Source organism: Lagenorhynchus albirostris, chromosome 3, assembly GCF_949774975.1.
Source record: "Lagenorhynchus albirostris chromosome 3, mLagAlb1.1, whole genome shotgun sequence".
Classification (NCBI taxonomy): Eukaryota; Metazoa; Chordata; class Mammalia; order Artiodactyla; family Delphinidae; genus Lagenorhynchus; species Lagenorhynchus albirostris.
Window position 1 is genome coordinate 66865284 of NC_083097.1, and position 22222 is coordinate 66887505.

Genomic DNA, 22222 nt, shown 5'->3' on the forward strand with positions numbered 1-22222 from the left:
TCCTACAGAATGCCAAGAGCATGCTCAGCATGACAACACTGGACTAGAGGTTTTAATACTATTATTATTGTTATTATATCTCCAGGTTCTCTCACTGCTTCAAAGTATCCCTCCCCATATGTGTAACAGGTACACTTTAATTTGGACACAAACACTGGACTGTAGAAAAAGCATGGGACAAAATTTCAGGTTTAATGCCTGTTCTGCCCACCTTTGAGCAGGAATTCATGACCTTGGTATAGTCATCGTGTTTATCACAGAATCCTTTTCCCATTTAACACTGAGATTGGTATTAGCTCAACTGGTTATTTCAAGATTATTGCAAGAATAATGCATACATTAGCCTTTTAATGGATAGAGTACTCTAAAAACACTATTAAAGGGGAAAGGTGAAAGAAAAAATGTCATTGGCATTATGGTGATTGGTAAATTTCATAAATGCCCCACTTCAAGGTTCACTACATGATGACCTGATAACCAGAATGTCTTGTTGTGAGGTGAGACTTACCACGGAAGTTTTGGGTCAGGAAATCATTGTGGAGATAATATAGCTCAACCTCCGTAGTTGAATAATTAATGGAAGCTGACCTCAGAGCCCAGAGCATGTTGTGTGATGCACCCTGATTTATGCCATTTATGCCATTCAATCAATGACATTGATTGAAATAGAGCTGAGTTGACACAAACAACATGTGTCTTGTTATTGAAAATATTTAGTAGCTACTGTGTCGATGTGTAGCAGTAATGAGTTCTATACTCAATTGCTCTCTATGATTTGGATGAAGCACTTGGGGGTCTGATTTCTCAATTATAATTTTACCACGTAGAGACACTGTGGGGATTTATCAACATACTATGCAAAGAAGGTGCTAATTCTTGAAATTTGCTATATTTTCCCAGGATTAGTACTTAAGAAAACACCCTTATCTGTGGTTCTATCTTTTACTGAGGAACTGAAATTGTGTCCTCCTACTTTATTTTCCAAGCTTTGATTAAAATAAAATAAACAGAAAATATTGATTATTGTCCATTTTAAATCATAGTTCAGTGAATTTTATTCTTTCAGAGGGAAAAATTAAATTCTGAAAAGGATTCTGCCCCAATTCTCTCTCATTATATGACTTATTTAAAAATTATGTGTTGCCACTGTACTTTAAGTAATATGGATTACAGAATTTGCCTTCACATAAATACTTTGATATATGTTGAAAAATAAATTGTCCTAGAGTACAAAGTTACCTTAAGGTGTCACCCAGTTTTCCTATGACTTCAGGCAGGGACTGTGGCCAAATAAGCCTTCACACACAATGACATCTACTTGAAACTCCTTGAGAAAAGTTTCATGCCTTCTATTTCATTGTAGTAACCCTTATGCTTTATTCTAGTAATTCCTTGTAACAAACAGTATGAGCCTAGCACATAGTAGGTGCCAATAAGATTTGTTGATCAATCTAATTTGCTAATATTAAAAACTACAGGGGGTTCTAATAGTTTTAAGAAATAAATATCAACCTATCAAAATACAAATTTCAATGAATTCTTAATGCTTTGTCTCTTTCTCTTCATTCATGTAACTAATGCTAAGTGGAAAGAAGAGAGCAAATGTTCCCTCATTCGTCCAAGAGCCTTTCACTTTCCATTAGAGTCATATTAATCTTTCCCTCACTTCCTACATTTATCTAACCTTCTTAGGCTCTCCTTACCCAGGCATTCTAAGTCTGTTCCATACTCTAGATGCTCTAGAGACATTTTTAAGTTTTCTTTGAAAAAATGCCTGCTCCCTCTCTCATTGGTCTTACTTTTATAGAATAGCCTTTTCCTCACAGTTTTTACCCAACTGGACTTTCTATATGCCTATCTATAGTTTGTCATTTTTAAATGATTTATGGCATTATATAATAACTGTTTAAGTGAAAATAAAAGGGGATGCAGTCTTATTTAAAAAACATATTTGATAGGACAACAATCTCTTCTTTTGCTCTCCAAGTATATTTTCTTCTCTTATTATACAAATCAAATAACTCCAAATGTACATTACTGTGATTAAGTAGATCTAAGCCCATTAAGATTTCTTTTCATTAAAACAACCATCATGATAAACTGTTTACCTTTCCTATACAATACTTATGATAGTAAAAGTTCTCAAATAACTCTTATCCCAACCATTTACTTTTAAGAATTTAGTCTAAGGAGACAATGGTTAATGTACACAAAATTTAGTTAGAAGAGTATGTACCAAAATGTTTATAATAGAGGAAATTTGCAAGTAACTTATATGTCCAAAAATAGGGGCTGATATAGATTCCCAACAAACATATGAAAGGATGCTCAACATCACTAATCATTAGAAAAATGCAAATCAAAACTACAACGAGATATCACCTCACACCAGTCAGAATGGCCATCATCAGAAAATCTACAAACAATAAATGCTGGAGAGGGTGTGGAGAAAAGGGAACCCTCTTGCACTGTTGGTGGGGATGTAAATTGATACAGCCACTATGGAGAACAGTATGGAGGTTCCTTAAAAAACTACAAATAGAACTACCATATGACCCAGCAATCCCACTACTGGGCATATACCCTGAGAAAACCATAATTCAAAAACAGTCATGTACCAAAATGTTAATTGCAGCTCTATTTACAGTAGCCAGGACATAGAAGCAACCTAAGTGTCCATCATTGGATGAATGGATAAAGAAGATGTGGCACATATATACAATGGAATATTACTCAGCCATAAAAAGAAACGAAATTGAGTTATTTGTAGTGAGGTGGATGGACCTAGAGTCTGTCATACAGAGTGAAGTAAGTCAGAAAGAGAAAAACAAATACATATGGAATCTAAAAAAAAAAAAATGGTTTTGAAGAACCTAGGGGCAGGACAGGAATGAAGACGCAGATGCAGAGAATGGACTTGAGGACATGGGGAGGGGGAAGGGTAAGCTGGGATGAAGTGAGAGAGTGGCATGGACATATATACACTACCAAATGTAAAACAGATAGCTAGCGAGAAGCAGCTGCATGGCACAGGGAGATCAGCTCGGGGCTTTGTGTCCACCTAGAGGGGTGGGATAGGGAGGGTGGGAGGGAGATATAAAAGGGAGGAGAAATGGGTATATATGTATATGTATAGCTGATTCATTTTGTTATGAAGCAGAAACTAACACACCATTGTAAAGCAATTATACTCCAATAAAGATGTTAAAAAAAAATAGGGGCTGGCTGAATAAAATGAAGGTAAGTGATGGAATGTTAGCCTGATATTTTAAATAATGTCAGGAAAGAAGTTTTAATGAATTGGAAAGATTTTAATTTCATATCCTAAGTGAAAAAGAGTGATCAAAGAATATGCTATGTATTGTATGTTTTATGCACACATATGTATACACATAAACACAAGTAGACAATTTTATATAAACTGTCTACAATAGCAATTTAATTGTATATAATAGCAATTTAAATTGCTATCAATCTTTATATGACTGTATATGGCTATAGATACAGACATAGATAGAACTTTAGATGTAGGTAAATGATACAAAAGATAATGAAAGTATATATAACCTAGGATTATGATACTTTTTATTTACTTCTTTTATTTTATATTTCCTAAGTTTTCTTCTTTATTACTCTTGTAATGAAGAAAATCAATAATTCTATGTAAAATATAAATTCTTAAATATAGCTGGCTATGTCAAGATAAAAACAATGCACACACTGTTCACTTTTCTTCCTGTTAATGGTATTTAGCAACTCAACCTAAATTATGTTTTCATTTTCTTGTTTCTATTGTAATCATAGGAAGAAGATTTTGTTCATTCTCCAGCAACATATCAATTTCCCTGAAATGATTAGATTTTAACACCTTGTCACAATTGGTTAAAAACAATGTTATTTTTAAATGACTTGCTCTGTTTAGGATACCGTGGGTTGATGGGTACTTAATTCAACTGAAAGGAAACAAACAATAGCTATAATTGTTAAAATCAAGCAATAGATTAATGGTGAAAAATCAATGAAGAAGATAAAACCAAGTAACAGTAGAGAAGGTTTTAAAGATTGTTGGGCATGTTTTCTCTATTTTATAAGTCATTTGCAAGTCTCCTGTAGACCTCTTTTCCACTAAATTGGAAGAGAAAAATTTCCCAGAGTTTAATGCTAAATATGTCATTTAGCCTATCACTTTAAAATAGTACTTTTCATAAATATGCAGAATTGTACATTTTGGTAGTGCCACAACCAATTTCATGCCACTCCATTTGGAATCTGAATAAAAGGAAAAATTAATGTCACTTTGCATTTTCACTTTTCTAATTTCTTCAATGTATTTCCCTAAAATAAACAGAAAATAATCAAGCTTTTCCTTTTAAAAGAGTTTTTACTTTTTCCTCCCTTATAAAAAATAGAGGATTTTTTGGATAAAAATCAGTGTTACTAAAATTTTTGTATTCATAACTAGTAACATAAATATCCACAAACATATCTATATGTTTACCAACTTTTTGCACTGCCAATAAAAACTGTTAAAAAATCGAATAAAAAGAAAAGCAACTAACATTCTATGGTAAATTATAAAACTGGCTATAAATTCTTCCCTTCTTGCATCCTCGCCTTTGCAACATGAAGTGGCAAATCTTCCCATCAAAACTGTAGTTAGCTAATGTGACACAGGCTGAGGTTTGATAAGTGCTTGTAATTGTGATTTGATCTTTCTCACTGCTCTTGGGACCTTCCCACCACCACTATGTAAGGAAGCTTGATCTATCAGAGACAAGCCATACTAGCCAAGCCATCTTCAACTATCCAGTACCAGTGAACCAGAATACCACTTAAGTGACTTACAGAATTTTGAGATGAATTGTTGTTTAAAGCCTCTAAATTTGTGATTTGTTAAGCAGAACAAGCTTAATGATACACATCTACTATCGCTTCATTCACGAAGTATTTATTCTGGTTTAAATGGTATACAACAAAAAAGAATTAATTTGTTACATTAATTTGTTGTCTTTTCCTGAAAATAAAAGCCTTACCACAAATTGGCACTCATCTTTTGACTGGGCAAGAGAGGATTTCTCTTCTTGATATTTTCTGAAGTCCTTTGATGTTATACATGTGTTTTCTGAGGTTAGTATATAAATATTAGGGCTTGGAATTGCAAGCTAACAAACTCTGATTATTATTATTAACAGTAAATTAGAACCACTTTAAAATTAATAAGCTGGTTTATAAGCTATGTTATAGAAATTTAAATATATATAAAACAAAATTATTTTTCTATAATATATGCAAAATAAATGGCAAAACATTTCTCTTAAATTATTAATTCTGTCATTTAAATGTACAATTCTATTTGTAAGAACACATATTTAATCATTTTTATTAACAAAAAAGTAAGTAAACATAACTCTGAAAATAAATGCCTTTGACTCTTATTGACTGAGAAATTTCTAAGCTATCATCCATGGCTAGCAGCTTTTGAGAAACTATTTTAGTATATGCAGAATAGCTCTCATTATAATTTCTAGAAATATGGATTCAATCATGAGCTATCTTTCCTTAGTCCAAGAAGTAATCTTAAGGGGAAAAAAAACCCTGACAATTACTCATAATTTCATCTAATATATGAATAATTTAACTGAAATTTACCAAATCTCTCATTTGGTAACCAAAGTTCAGAAATCTAAAAGTAGCCTCACTCTACCCAAGAGATCTACTTAAAGCTTATCAATATTCTGATATTTCACGCTCACTAACAAGAAGTCTTTTAGACAGACTCAGCCTCTACTATAATACTTGAAATTCTGACACTGGTCATCTTCTAAAAGATAAACATGAATATGGTTATTCATGGTGCAAGATGTACAGTGGAAATTGGTGTGTATGTTTTATTTTTTTTAGTTTTTATGAGATACTTCGTGTTTCTGGGGCAAATGTAACCAATTTCTCATAATGAAATGGAAGCAGAAGGATATTTAGAAAAAACCTGATTAGAAGCCAATGAAATGACAGACAGGATAAAGAGGAAGAACTAGAAATGAAATTATATGCTTTGTTTCCCTGTACTGAACTACTTTCAGAAACACAGGTACTTTGAAATCTTTCTAAAAGTGATGATGGATTTTAAATTACTACAAAATTCCAATGTTTATGTCCTCTGTTGCCAGAATGATAGTTTTAGTAGGTTAAGCGTGTGCTAAATATCATTAAAATATCTATATGAGTCATCTGATTTAGTTTATTCTTAGTAAAACACAAGCTTAGGTTTTATATCATATTTCTGAATCATAATGCCATTATAGTTCTATTTTAAAGGAAAACCCCCCTTGGCCCAAATCCCTCTTTAGTTACTGTCCTCATCTGCCATCTGTATGCAGTGAAAGTATCTTAGCTCTTTCTGTTAGAACATCAACCTTTCGGTCTTTCCTAATAGTCCTATCCAAAAATAACCTCCTTTTATTCTACCTCACACTTGTCTTTATTTTTTTAATTTATTTATTTTGCGGTACGCGGACCTCTCTCTGTTGTGGCCTCTCCTGTTGCGGAGTACAGGCTCCGGACGCGCAGGCTCAGCGTCCATGGCTCACGGGCCCAGCCGCTCCGTGGCACGTGGGATCTTCCCGTACCGGGGCACGAGCCCCGTGTCCCCTGCAGCGGCAGGCGGACTCTCAACCACTGCGCCACCAGGGAAGCCCTTGTCTTTCTTTTTAATAGAGCTTACCATGATAAGTGTAGTAGTTTACTGTCTAGTTCCCCTTTTGACTAGAAGATTTGTGAAGGCAAAGCCTCTTTTTTAATGGTCATATCCTCACTGCCAGGAAGAGTGTCTAACACATAGTATGTGCTCACTAAATATTTGATGGATGGGCAAATAAATGAATAAATTGATGAATGTTTGTTATAGTCATTTTTAAAAATTAAAGACTACTTTTTTACAGCAGTTTTAGATTCACAGCAAAATAGAGGAAGGTAAAGAGATTTCCCATATGGTCTCTGACGCCGCACAAGCACCTCTCCCATCATCACCACTCCCCACCAAAATGGTACATTTGCTACAACTGATGAACGTACATTTACCCATTATAATCATCCAAAGTCTATAGGTTGCATTAGGGCTTACTCTTGGTGTTGTACATTGCATGGGTTTGGACAAGTGCATAATAACATGTATCCAATGTTACAGTATCATACAGAGTATTTTCATTGCCCTAAAATCTTTGGTCTATTGCTATTCATCCCTACCACCCTGCCCCAGCATCCACTGATCTTTTTACCGTCCCCAGTTCTGCCTTTCCCAGAAGGTCATCTATGATTCATACAGTATGTAGTCTTTTCAAACTGGCTGTTTCACTTAGTCATATGCATTTAAGCTTCCTCCATGTCTGCTCATGATTTGATAGCTCATTTTTTAAAGAGCTGAATAATACTCCATTGTCTGGATGTACCACAATTTATGTATTCACATACTGAAGGACATCTTGGTGGCTTCCAAGTTTTGTCAGTTACAGATAAAACTGCTATAAGCATCCGTGTGCACGTTTTTGCGTGGACATAAGTTTCCAACTTCTTTTGGTAAATACCAAGGAGCATGATAGCTGGATCACATGGTAAGAGTATGTTTTGCTTTGTAAGAAACTGCCAAACTATTTTCAAAAATGGCTGCACCACTTTTGCATTCTCACCAGCAATGAATGAGAGTTTCTACTGCTCTAGATGCTTTCCAGCATTTGGCGTTGTCAGTGTTCTAGATTTTGGTCATTCTGATAGGTGTGTAGTGGTATCTCATTGTTTTAATTTGCATTTCCCTGACGACACGTGGTGTGGAACATCTTTTCATATGCTTATCTGCCATCTGTATGTCTTCTCTGGCGAGGTGTTTTTTAAGGCTTTTGGTTCATTTTTTAAATCAAGCCGCTTGCTTTCTTATTGTTGAGTTTTAAGAGTTCTTTGTATATTTTCGAGAACAGCCAAGATTTTTTTTGGAGAACAGCTATGTTTTTTCCAAATATGCTCTCCCAGTTTGTGGCTTACCTTCTCATTCTCTTGACACTGTCTTTCACAGAGCAGAAGTTTGATAAAGCCCAGCTTATCAATTCTTTCTTTCATGGATTATGTCTTTGGTGTTGTATTAGAAAAGTTATCTTCATACTCAAAGTCTTCTAGATTCTCTCTCATGTTATTTCCTAGGGGTTTTATAGTTTTGCACTTTACATTTAGGTCTATGATCCATTTTTTTTAAATTGAAGTATAGTTGATTTATAATGCTGAGTTAATTTCTGCTGTACAGTAAAGTGATTCAGTTATACATATTACACACACACACACACACACACACATATATATATACACACACACACATTTGGTCCATTTTGAATTAACTTTCTGTGAAGGACATCTATGTCTATATTCATTTTTTTGCATGTGAATGTCCAGTTGTTCCAGCACCATTTGTAGAGAAGACTCCCTTTGCTCCTTGTATTTCCTTTGTCCCTTTGCAATGACCAGTTGACTATATTAATATATATCTATTTCTGAACTCTTCATTCTGTTCCATTGATCTATTTGTCTATTGTTTCTTGATACCACACTGTCTTGAGTACTATAGCATTACAGTAAGTCTTGAAGTCAGGTATTATATCATTCCTCCAACTTTGCTCTTCTCCTCTAATATTCTGCTGGCTATTCTGTATCTCTTGCCTCTCCATATAAGCTCTTGAATCAGTTTGTTGATACGTACAAAATAACTTCTTGAGATGTTGATTGGGATTGCTTGAATCTATAGATCAATTTGGGAAAAACTGACATCTTGACAATACTAAGTCTCCCTATCCATGAACACAAATACCTCTCCATTTATTTAGTTCTTCTTTGATTTCATTCATCAGAGTTTTAAATATCTAATTATTTAATTTTTGTGGGTGCTAGCTTAAATAGTACTATGTTTTTTAATTTCAAATTCCACTTGCTCATTGCTGTTATATAGGAAGATGATTTACTTTTGTATATTAACCTTGCATCCTGCAACTTTGCTATAAATCCTCATTAGTTCCAGGAGGATTTTTTTTTTGTTGACTCTAGGATTTTCTAAATGATTATGTCATCTGTGAACAAAGACAGTTTTATTTCTTTCTTTCCAATCTGTATACTTTCATTTCCTTTACTTGCCTTATTGCATCACATAGCACTTCCAGTACAATATTAAAACGGAGTGGTGAGAGGGGCCATCCTTGCCTTGTTTCTGATCTTAGTGGGAAAGCTTTGAATTTCTCATCATTAAGTATGATGGTAGCTGTAGGTTTTTTATAGATATTCTTTATCAAGTTGAGGAAGTTCCCCTGTATTCCTAGCTACTTTAAAAAAATTTCCTCTAAATCTTCCATGTACCACAACCTAGCTCTTTCCTCATAACTCCAGCAAAATTGATCTTGGCAAGATTATCCATAAGTCACATGTAATCAATGTAAATGTTTACCTTGGTCAACTTCTCCACAGTATTTGACATTGTTGACCACCCATTCCTGTCTACCCTTAACTTTGGGGGCACAATGCTTTCCTGGTTTCTCTTCTATCTCCCTAACTACTCCTCCTCAGTCTTCTTTATAGCTTTTACTTTCTCTACCTATTGCTTAATTATTGATGAACCTCTCATCAGTTTCCATTTCTTGGTCCTCTCTTCTTTTCACAAGTTATTCTGCTTCTGGACAGATTCATACAGTCCCTGAGCTTAAATCACTGTCTCTATAATTATGACTTCCAAATCTATGCCGGACTTCTTTACGAATGTCTAGCAGATTCCTCAAATTCAGTATGTGAAATACTCAACTCATTCCAATCCAGTGTATCCTCAATTTTCACTGTCTCAGTAAATGGCCCCAAGTTGCTCAGGCCAGAAATTTGAGATGTTTCTTCTTTACTCCTCCCTTTATGCAAACCCCTTTTATCCAGTAACCCCATAAGTCATGAAAATTTATCTGTTGTATCCTTTAAATACTTATTGACTCCTCTCCATCCTCTTTGTTACTACACTGACCCAGGCTAAGATCGTTAAGTCTGACCTGGTCTCTGCAGTAGACTACAAATTGTCCCCTGCCATACTCTGCTCTAATTTTTTCCCCATGTTGCAGTGACAGTGATCTTCCAAAAGTACAAATCCTCTCCATCACTCTTAGAACGAAGTCCAAATTCCACAAAACATCATGCAACCCTGCAGAATCTGCCACCATCACCAACTCCAGACTCATTAATGGCCATCATGTCTCTCCACTTTTAAGCCACAGTAAATTTCTTTCAGTTCATGGAATTATGACTTTTCTTATATCCTGGTTTTCCTAAAAATTATTTCCTCTGTCTGGAATACTTTTAGCCTTCTGCCTGGTAGATTAAAATTATTTTTTAGAATTATGTCAAAATATTATTTTTTTCAGGTAGGCATGCATTCTCTGACACCTAGCTTAAAAGAGGACACCTGCTTTTTATTCTAATGGCTCTATCTACTTCTCCTATTACAATACCCATCATATTTATCTACTTATTTATCTGCTTTCCTAGATAAACAGTAATTCCTGTAAATTTGTTTATCAATGCATCTCTACCATTAGGTAACTACTACTTAGTCATGTGCTAAATAAATATTTGTTTAAGAATAAATGAAAACTAAGACTTTATTTTTTTTAAGTCAATCACTTACTCTGCCCTCTTTGGTTGCATTAATATACTATGCAATTGAGTTTTAAAATATATATTTGTTATTAGTTTACAGAAATACTCTGATAGCATACAGAGGAGAATTATACCATGGAACTTGGACAATTTAATAATTCCCAAGGTTTCCATATATGAATGCTAGAATGTTCACTAGTAATAGAAATTTTTCTATGAAATAAATGTGTCAACATTTGGCTCCAAACTACACAGTGCCATTCAAGAACGTGAGCAAGTAACTGGGGAGTAATTAGGGTCTTAACCACATGGTGCTTATCTACCAGTCCCCTGGAGAAGGTTGCACTGTCCACTGCACGTCTATGCAAACACTGGTAAATCTGGCTGATGTCTTCAAATCAGAGGATGCTAACTAGGTTCTTTTCCTTCCCTTTGCTCATAGAGATGCTTTCCTATTGCCTTTTGTGGATATCAGAAGTGAGTTTTCATAACTCTAAGAGGCTGAGAACATCACGGTCTGTAGGTATGTCTGTATAAGGGGTGTGCTGGGTGGGCAGACAAAGAGACAGGGAGTGATAGAGAGAGATAAAGTATGGATATTGGAGTACACAGCCAGATCAAGAATTAAGTACAAAGAAGAGCAATGCTGCCTAGTGAATGAAGTTCACAAATCTGAGCAAGTTAATTTCTCCAAACTTCCACAGGTAGCATAGGAATGTAAGTGATGTGAGGATTGGTCACAAAGGGAGTAAAGTGTTTTGTGCTTACCTGACACTAGATGCTTTGAGAGGGAAGAGTAAAAGTCCAAAAATGGATGAGGCTCTCTTTGAAATAAGTAGCATCAAGAACTTATAATAAGGCTACTGCAAATTAATGAATTTTGAGGTAAAATCAAGAATCAACTTTTATCTCTGAGAGTAGCATATGTTTGAAATTTCCCTCTCCAAATGCACTACAGTAGAGTATATTTTTGATTGTAGTATAGAGTAATAATAATTTTTAAAGTTAGATCAAAATGCAAGTTTTAATAAGGTGATTTAGAACTTCACATAATCACAAAATATATATGGTTCAAAAGGCTAGCAGCATATCTCCATCTTTGCGAGGATTAATGTTAAAGTAAAAATACAGCAATGGTGACAGTTCAACTCTTTTGTCTTTTATGATATCATATCAAAATACCTATAGCTTTTGAGGTTTTTCTGGTATAAAATTCTAGCATTACACTCTGCTCTTCTGCACTGGTGCTACCCAACAGCAGGGAAACAACAACAACAATGTCCCAGAAATGTTCCAGAAAAGTGGTAGATTTTTTTAAATTAAAAAGGCAGGATTGTCTTTAATGATCTAATGTTCATATATTTTGTACCAATAATTAGTTTTAAAGACACGAAAAAATAAGGTAGGCTAGATATTAAAGCATTGCTATTAAGTATTTTTATTCAATAAATACTTAGTATTCCCTGATTATATGCAAGAGTTAACAAAGAGGTAGAAGAAATGTGAGGTGTTTTAATAACAGAGAATAATGAATCTAAGTAAAACTTAATTCTATAAGCATTTGATTTCTCAAAGTCTCATTGAACTAAGAGGAATATGGCAGTACGTTCAGTTTTTAAAGTGTTGCAGCCTATAGTATCATTCTTCTGATAAAATGACAAATGTTGAATTAATGTTTAAAAATATGGCCTGAAGTATTCAAGTATTTACTTCAAAATTCTATAAAGATAATGGTTTCTTAATTATTTAAACACATTTGCCTCTTCAGTTCCAGATTTGGTTCTTACAAAGTAGCAACAAAAACATTATATACTGCAAATCTAAGGCACTGCCGATTTGGGGTCAGTGGGCTTAAAATATAACTCTTTTTTATGCTATTCATATATTCCTGTTGGGAATATTTATCATTCTAATTTTCTTCAGAGATATAGACTTTTGTGAGGATAGAATTCTCATATTAAATTCTGAAACTCACTGTACATATTTGGAGACTTGGTCAAAGTGGTTACAACAGTTTTATTTCTATGGCACTGAATCAAATCCCCGAAAATAACAGCAAGTTAATAAAAGCCTTAAAAGAGAATTGTCTTTGAAATGAATCAAATGAACATAGTACTTTTCAGCAATAATATAATTAACTTTTTCGAGTGTAATACATTCATACCAATGTAACATAAAAATACAAGGAAAACACATTTAAAAAATAAAGCACACTAAAATGCAATTAATAGTGGCCAAAAATGGCTGGTTAGTGGTTTTATTTAATTATTCTTTCATTCATTCAACCAAGTTAATGGGTATTAGGCTCCTACTGCACATAAAGGAACTAGTTAGGTGCATTAGATACAATGGTGAGTAACTCACACTGATCCCTTCCTGTAGACAGAACTACTTTTCTTCTTCAAAACTATTTTTGAAAAGCTATGGACATCTCTGACTTTTCCAAGGTTTATGCTGGCTGACTGAGCTTTAATCCAATACATGTTTGGTTTCCCTATATCGAACAGATATAGTTCACTTTTTTCTTCTTTTACTGACATGAAAAAAATTTTCTTCCAACTTAACCATGGTATTACTTTTAATCAGAGAAAAAACCTCTATACAAATTTATGTAGTGCTAAATTATTTAAAGTACCGATATCTTCTTAATGGAGAACTATTTGGAAATTATGGAAGCCACCCTGAATCCACAACTATACATGCCAATGAAGTACTTCACAGATGAAAAACATTTTGAAATGTGATCACTGACTAATATTTGCCAAGCGTGTTTTTGAGACTTTGAAGAACAATGCAGCTAGAATATTTTTTCTTTCATCATGTATTTATAATCTTAGAAAAGTAATGATTAGAACAGCTACAAAATACTGATGAATATTTTCAATCACTAAAATAAGTTCTATTTTATTCAGAGTGACTATCTAACTTGAATAAATTGACTTGGGAATTGCTTTCCAGTGAAAATGAAATTTAAATATATATTAATATTAGAAAAATAAATTTACTATATTCAAGTAGTACATGTAGTGCCTTTAAAGTATAATGTTAATCACTAAAATATATTTTTAAATTTTTTGAGAGCACTATGAATAAAAATATACTTTAAATATAAAATAAAAATGTTAAAATTAAGAGGCCTACAGAGAAGTAAACTAATTAGCAACACGTAAGAATCTTATACAGAGTACCCATAATGCACTGACAGCCAAATTTGTCAGTCACTCATGAAAACAAAGAGGATAACTATTGAAATGCTTAAATCTTACACTTACCAACCTCCACAACACTAGAACAATTGGGATCTGTGAAGCCATCTGGGCACTCGCAGGAAAAGGAATCATCAGACAATCCTGACACACAGATACCTCCATTTTCACATGGATTGTGATCACAAATATCACCTGAGGAACAAAGAAACAGATATTGACTTTTCTTGCCTTAGGGAGTGAACTGTATTATTTCACATACCCCACTCATCTTCCTTTGGTAAAGTCACCATACTATTTATATTTACAGGAAAGACCCATTTGAAACCATGTGCTTCTAAGAGAGATGGTATGTAACATGGTAAAAATTAAATTTTACGATTCAAACACTGCATGTTGAATTGCATACTAAAAGCGATTTACTCAGGTTGGGTCCCTTCATTACATGTAAATGAAATATTGTCTAATTTGTTAAAGAAGATTAACTGAAATATATGTGGTTGACTGGTTTATTAATTATTCCAATAAATAACCTATCTATATCCACACGCTTTGCTCTGTAACTTTGCAATTTCTCTCGATAAAGGGGTGGGGTTTATTTCTTGATCCCTAGAGTCTGGGCTTGTCCATGTGACTTGCTTTGGCCAATAGGATGTTAGGAGACCTGAAGTCAGCTGAGGTTTGAAAAACCACTTGAATATTTCTGCTTCCTCTCTTAGAACCCTGCAACCGCCCTGAGAATAAAATCTCTCTCTTGCTTGAGAGAGCTGAGAGAAACATGGGAGGAAGGAGAAACAAGTTGTGCAGTAACAAAAACCTAAAATATGTGGCCTTGGTTTTGATACTGGTGGCAGATGGAATCCGGAAAGGCACTGAAAGAATGGCTACAGGAGTCTAGAAAAGGAGCTCTCCCTGCTACATAGAGAGAAGCAGTGGGTAAAACTATCACCTGAGGATACTTGGGTGATAGAAAATGTACCTAATAAACTTCTGTATATGAGTAATAAGATTTGTAGTCAGAATGTTAAAGTGTCACTTGACTCTTAATAGCTGTATCTGATAAGGCACTACAAGAAAGAGACATGCTAAATAAAGAACTGATGATTTTGAAAGTAAAAAAAAGGAATAGAGAGGCACCAGGACTTGTGATAGAAAATAATTTCTCAACTTCAGCCTCTCAAACCAGTGAAAGATCAAATCCAGAGCTTTGTCAGAAAGATGGCCTCAACATAAATATAAAATGAAGGATGTAGCTACAAAACCTTTGTGAAAACATTTCATATAATTCAGGTGTAGCCTGAAAGAATCTCTCAGCTAAATAAAAAAGGAATTCTAGAAATCTTAAGGGTGTTATCCCTGAGTAACCTTAAAATACACAAAGTAGCACAAAGTAGATTAAGTCTGGAGTGAAAAACAGGGATCAGAGAGTCACGGGCATGCCTTTATTTATTTATTTTTTAACAACTTTACTGGAGTATAATTGCTTTACAATGTTGTGTTAGTTTCTGCTGTATAACAAAGTGAATCAGCTATATGTATACATATATCCCCATTTCCCCTCCCTCTTGCACCTCCCTACCACCCTCACTCGCCAACCCTCTAGGTGGTCACAAAGCACCGAGCTGATCTCCCTGTGCTATGCAGCTGCTTCCCACTACCTATCTATTTTACATTTGGTAGTGTATATATGTCAATGCCACTCTCTCATTTTGTCCCAGCTTCCCCTTCCCCTTCCCATGTCCTCAAGTCCATTCTCTATGTCTGGGTCTTTATAAATGTCCTGTCCCTAGGCTCACCAGAACCTTTTTTTTTTTTGATTCCATATATATGTGTTAGCATACAGTATTTTTCTCTTTCTGACTTACTTCACCCTGTATGACAGACTCTAGGTTCAACCACCTCACTACAAATAACTCAATTTCGTTTCTTTTTATGGCTGAGTAATATTCCATTGTATATATGTGCCACATCTTCTTTATCCATTCATCTGTTTTTTGTTTGTTTGTTTGTTTTTTTGGTACGCGGGCCTCTCACTGTTGTGGCCTCTCCCGTTGTGGAGCACAGGCTCTGGACGCGCAGGCTCAGCGGCCAGGGCTCACGGGCCCAGCTGCTCCATGGCATGTGGGATACTTTCAGACCAGGGCATGTCCCCTGCATCAACAGGCGGACTCTCAACCACTGCGCCACCAGGGAAGCCCTGATTTCATCCTTTTACATGTAGGTGTCAGTTTTTCCAGCACCACTTATTGAAAAGGCTGTCTTTTCTCCATTGTATATTCTTGCCTCCTTTATCAAAGATAAGGTGGCCATATATGTGTGAGTTTATCTCTGGGCTTTCTCTCCTGTTCCATTGATCTATATTTCTGTTTTTGTGCCAGTAACATACTGTCTTGATTACTGTAGCTTTGTAGTATAGTCTGAAGTCAGGGAGCCTGATTCCTCCAGCTCCATTTTTCTTTCTCAAGATTGCTTTGGCTATTCGGGGTCTTTTGTGTTTCCATACAAATTGTGAATTTTTTTTGTTCTAGTTCTGTGAAAAATGCCAGTGGTAGTTTGATAGGGATTGCATTGAATCAGTAGATTGCTTTGGGTAGTAGAGTCATTTTCACAATGTTGATTCTTCCAATCCAAGAACATGGTATATCTCTCCATCTATTTGTATCATCTTTAATTTCTTTCATCAGTGTTTTATAATTTTCTGCATACAGATCTTTTGTCTCCTTAGGCAGGTTTATTCCTAGATATTTTATTCTTTTTGTTTCAATGGTAAATGGGAGTGTTTTCTTGATTTCACTTTCAGATTTTTCATCATTAGTGTATATGAATGCCAGAGATTTCTGTGCATTAATTTTGTATCCTGCAACTTTACCAAATCCATTGATTAGCTCTAGTAGTTTTCTGGTAGCATCTTTAGGATTCTCTATGTATAGTATCATGTCATCCAGCCTTTTGGGAAGTCTGAGGTCTCCTGCCAGTGTTCAGTAGGTGTTCTGTAGGAGTTGTTCCCATGTGTAGATGTATTTTTGATGTATTTGTGGGGAGAAGTTCATCTCTGGGTCTTACTCCTCCACCATCTTGAAGGTCCCCTCACAGGTGTTGCTTTATTGCACAAAGAGGATGTGAATCAGATTTAGAAAAGCCCATATAGTTTCTAAGAGAGCTTTATAGGTGAAGGTTCCACCTCCTGGATTAAAAGGGAATGAGGCTTTTCAAAATTTAAAAAAGCAGTGAGGTCCCAACTTCCTTACTGCTTGGTATTTCTTAGGAACTTTATTCCCTTATAGGAGCTTTCCCATGAATTATTTCACCTCTTTTCCAGAGTAATTGCTTTAAAATTTTAGAAAAGTGAAAATGGAGGTTAAGATATTTGTTAAATTTATAAAGCAAGTCATTAACTATATTAACATGATAGAGAAAAATACTACATTAGCACTGGAGCATATATTAGAAAATGGAGTCATGAAATAAGTGAATAAATGAATGAATGAATATGTTTTTTTTTAATACTATAGAATTTAGCATGGCTGGACCCTGGAGTCTTTGATTGCCAATGGCTGAGAAAGTGTATCTATGTCAGATCAGGGAAGATTAAAAAGTGGCATCATAATTTGTAAGATGAGGAGCCAATGAATGTTTTTAACATATATTTTAAAGTTTGACATGGTCAGATCTATTTTAAGAAGACTATCCTGGCAGAATTCTATAGAGTGCCTTTGAAAATGGAGGTTGATGACTGGTAAAGATATTTCAATAGACTCTCTGTCTATCTCTTTATATATTTAGCTAGTGAGCCATTCAACCATCCCTCCATTTGTCCATGCATTTGTCCATCCATCCATCTATTCCTTGAGCACCCATTTTATGATAGGTACTGAGGTAAGTGCTAGCCATAAAGAATTAAGACAGTCCTTACAATCAATAAGTACAGAGCCCACTATGGGAGATTAAAAAAATGGGAATGATTACAGCACATAGTAATAAGAGCTGTGATTAGTGTACATAATCCAAATCTTAGGACCACAGGAGACTTCTAAACAGATGCAGTACTGTTAGGTGATGCAGAAGAGGAAGGGGGTATATGCTCAACATTCCAGGCAAAGAAAATAACGTATACAAAGGAAAAAGATCATGGCTTATTCCAGGAACTTCAAGTAGGCCACTATAATTAAAGCATAGACATCTATGATAAGTAGAGAGAAATGAGCTCAGAAGGGTAAAGGCTCTGTATGCTGTACAAAAAATTCTGAAGTTTATCTGTAAGCATTGGAAAATCATAAAAGGACTTTACATATGGGAAAGTATATTATCACATTTGTGTTCTGGAATGATGACTCAGGCAGCATTGTGTTGAATCAAATGGAGTAGTCTAGGCTGATGGCAGAAGGACTAAGCATTAATCTTTTGAAGTCCCAGCAAAAAATAATGAGGATTTTCTTAATCCTCTTTGGAGATAGCTGTGGGCAGGGGAAGCAATGCAGGCACCATTTAAACCCAATCCAGTTAATAAATACTAGGTAATAAAATAGGAAATGAAAGTCCTCCCAGATCACTACCCCCCATTAGAAACAAGGCATTATTGTTGAGATTTTCTAGAAAGAGCCAATTACCAGTTTAAAAGTGTGATCCTGCCTCTCTGCCTTTGGTGTGAGCAAAGCAGCACAGCTTTGTACAGTCAAACTAACAACACTGCCATCTTCTAACTCTGTTCATTGTATGAAGATCAGTACTAACACTCAAACTTTATTTGATAAGATGTCAGTCATATTTCTGGCATTGTGCATACTACAAAAAGAGGAGTTCTACATTCCCCAGACCAGGATCTGTTGTTGTAGTAATTGCAACAGATCAAGTAACATTGTAGATGTTTATACTGATTTATTCACACTGACAGAAGCAATCTCTACAGGAGAAAGGCAAGGGATGAACAGTATCTTAGAGGTTCTGGAGAATACAGACTATATATATTTATCCAAAATCAAGATCTCTCATTCTGATCCCTCTCACTCCTACTGCCAGGTTCCTGCAAAGTTTATTAACTGATGTGAGCTTACCCAAGGTCACATGAGGCCACAATGTCTGGTCCCTTTGGTTATCCCATCATCACGGGGAGTTTTGGTGTCCTAAGAAAACTTTCTTGGTACTTGTGCTACCCTTTCTGGTATTAATACTTAATCGGTTTTCTACCATGTATGTGTGGCAGTCATATGATGCTTCTGTGGTCAAAATGAGACAGGACAATCTGTTCACCTCTCATTATATCTCGTAGATGCCAGCTGCTGTTCAGCTGACCTGTTTTCTCTCTTGTACTTGTACATTTTTTTCCTTCTTTTTGCTTACTACTTATTTCTAAGAAATTAATACTTGTGAAAACTCATATTTTATCCCCAGTATTGATATTTACTGTCTTTTTGAAACATAGAAAAGAGGTAATAGGTATGACCAAAATGTACCAGGTAGAATCAAGATGACACTGTGACCAAATTGATGTGGGGTTGAGGGAGAGCAAAAAATCTGGGTTGATTTCTAGAGCTTCTGTCTGTATGACTACGAGGCCATCTTTCATAAGTAAATATAATGGGGTTAGTGTCAAAGGAATTATTGTGTTTGAGAAGTCTGTGGAATATTCAAAATGAAAATGTCTCATAAAGCTATTGAATAAGCAGATAAGCAGTCGGAGAGCTTTTGCTAAAACAGGGATTGTTAAGTATGGACATGAATACTGTATTCCAATGACAGTCATTAAAGGGAGGGCAGAGGAGGGGAGTGGAGCAGAGAGGAAAGGAGAGGGGAGGAGAGGTCCTTGGGCACACTAACAAATAAGTGAGAAAAAAGAAGGAAGATTCTTCAAGAGAGAAAAAGGAGGAAAATAGTGATAGGTCCTATCCGCTACCATATGAATACCCAGTTTATTCACCTAGGGTCTATTATGTCAAGGTCTGCCTGAGATTAAAGTCTCCCACATGTACCTGTGATAGATGGACAATGTCAGCAAAAAACAAAGTTTTGATGGGCACAACAGAGCCCATCAAATATAATTAGGGTTATTAGAGGCTGTGCTATATATCTGTTTCCCCACACCTAATTATCAATAGCACCCCTTTGTCAGTTGGGTTCTCCACAAAGACAAAGAGTACATCAAGTTTATTGAGAAGTAATGCCTAGGAAAGATAAAATGGAGAGGAAGCAGAAAAGGGCAGGAAAAGCCTTCATCTTGTGATACAGATCTGACATCTGTGAAAAGGGTGGAGGGCGGTTATTGAACGAGGATTGAGCAGGGGAGCCTCAGTCCATAGTGCAGACTTGACAAAGTCTTAGCCAATCTACCAGGGAGCTCCAGAGCAAAGATTACACTTTAGAGGAATCCCCCAAGGGCAGAAATGACCAGGCACTAGTGCCCTTCCTGTGTTCAATCATTGGCTGGAGGAGGCTCAAGGCTCAATCATAAGGCTCAAGTGGGATCATGAAAGTGCTAGAGAAGAAGGTCACTGGAAGCTAATTACATTCTTTGCAGCCAAACAGCTTGTTCTTTCTTGAAAGGATATTGGAGCCATGCACCTCCACTGGTACCATAGTCCCCTTTCACTCTCAAAACTGTCCTGGTTTGGATAAGTTACATAGTTACTTTTGTCAAAACCATCATATCTTAGCCTGCTTTTTTTCTCTCTACACCCACTACCTCAGTGGGTGGTACAAATGTAGGTGGATACCTTAAGTAGCAACAAACCCTCTCTGGCTAAAATTTCAAGTCTAATTAAAATGCACTGTAGGGACTTCTGATTCCCTGTCATTTCAATTAATCTGAGAAAGCATCAGTTTAGGTAAGAATCCTGATTAAAATGCAATAGACTTCTGGATTTCAAGTTTTGTTGTCTGTTTGTTTGTTTCCCAGTGGATGTATTGGTTGAGTCTTAAAACTAAGATGGCAACCAGTACAAGAAGGCAGGCTCAGGAAAGGAAAAGAGGACAATACACGCTTTCATGGTTCTTTATTTCACTGTCAGCAGGCTCCTAACATATACCTCCGCATATTGTAATCTGTGTGCAGTGTTATACCTTGATGCATCTTGGCTGGCTGGCCTCACCTGCTTTAGATTAGGACAGATGTGTTTAATTTGAATCTAACTATGTTTTATGATTCCATCTGCAGTTTATGGCAGACTCAGGCAAATTAAGCTGATGCCGATTTGCCTTTTGGCAATAGAACGAAGCAACTGTTTTTCCCAGGGGCAAGAAATCACTGCAGGCTAAATTTAACTTCCCATTTGCCTCCTCTTCCCCACCCCCTTCCCCCGCTCTCCAGGGTTCTGCTTGGACTGGAACCATCCTGTCTGTGGTCAGTGTCCGTTTCATTCTTCTCACTGACCCACCACCTGTTGCCAGTCACCTCCTGTTCAAGGTGATTCAGGGACTGTCTTATTTCACTTTATTATCAATTTGCCCGAGCTTTTAGCCTGGATTGCAAAGTGTGTATGAATCTATAAAATATATAGCACTGCCCAAGACAATGCAAATAAAAAACCCCAAAACACTAAAAGTTGTATCATTATGATCGTGGTTGTGTTTTTTCTGTGAGCTCAGTATACAATCGTGCAACTTGTAATGCCAAGTAAAGGAGAAAATTCTATGTTGGCACTACTCTGGGAATCAGGTGGATAGAACAGTTAATTTCTCTCATTGATATATAAACTCTTGGATGGTGTATGCACTCAGTTTTCTTTATATATTACTGCCTATCTCCAGTTCACAGATTAGAGGGTCACTGATCCAGTTATCATTATTGATATTCCAGCAACCACATTAGACATTGGGAATGCAGCTTAGATGAAGACATATGGCTCTTGCATTCCTGGAATTTATAGTCTAGTGGAGCGGATGCACAATGAAAAACTTAACAAATAAATAAGCAAGGTATTAACCACTGTAATAAAAGCCATGTTAGGGGTGGGGTGGGTCAGCGAGTAGAGAGAAAACTGGATGAAAAAGGCTGTAAATAGAACTGGTTGCTTAAGATAGCCAGTCAAAAAAGGCTTCTCTGAAGAGGTGCCACTTGAGCTGAAGGATGAACATTAGCTAGTCATGTTAAAACCTAAGGAAGAGTCTTGTAGGCAGAAGGAACGGCAAGTGTGTAGCCCGACTGATAGGCAAGACAGTGATGAATTCAAGAAATGTGAAGGAGGCCGAGTATCTGGAACACAGTAACTAAGTGTCACTAAACTTATTTTGTCAGCAACACAGTTTTAGTAAGAACCAAGTTATAATTTAGAGCCCTACATTTAATTCTCTGTCCTCATGATAATCAAGGACATTTCTGCTAAGCCTATTCTTCCTATGTTATCAAACATCTACTGAAAATATAT

General features: G+C 35.8%; 1 protein-coding gene across 2 annotated transcripts in view; it reads right to left on the reverse strand.

Annotated features, from left to right (window-relative positions):
* Positions 1–22222, reverse strand: part of EDIL3 (EGF like repeats and discoidin domains 3) — a 431555-nt gene that overhangs the window by 287738 nt on the left and 121595 nt on the right. For both annotated transcript variants that reach the window (XR_009539865.1, XM_060146146.1), the window contains exon 2: positions 13932–14060. Coding sequence is in view for 1 of the 2 variants with exons in the window: in XM_060146146.1 (XP_060002129.1) it covers positions 13932–14060 (129 nt within the window). In the remaining variant the exon portion in view is untranslated. The remainder of the gene's footprint in view (positions 1–13931; positions 14061–22222) is intronic.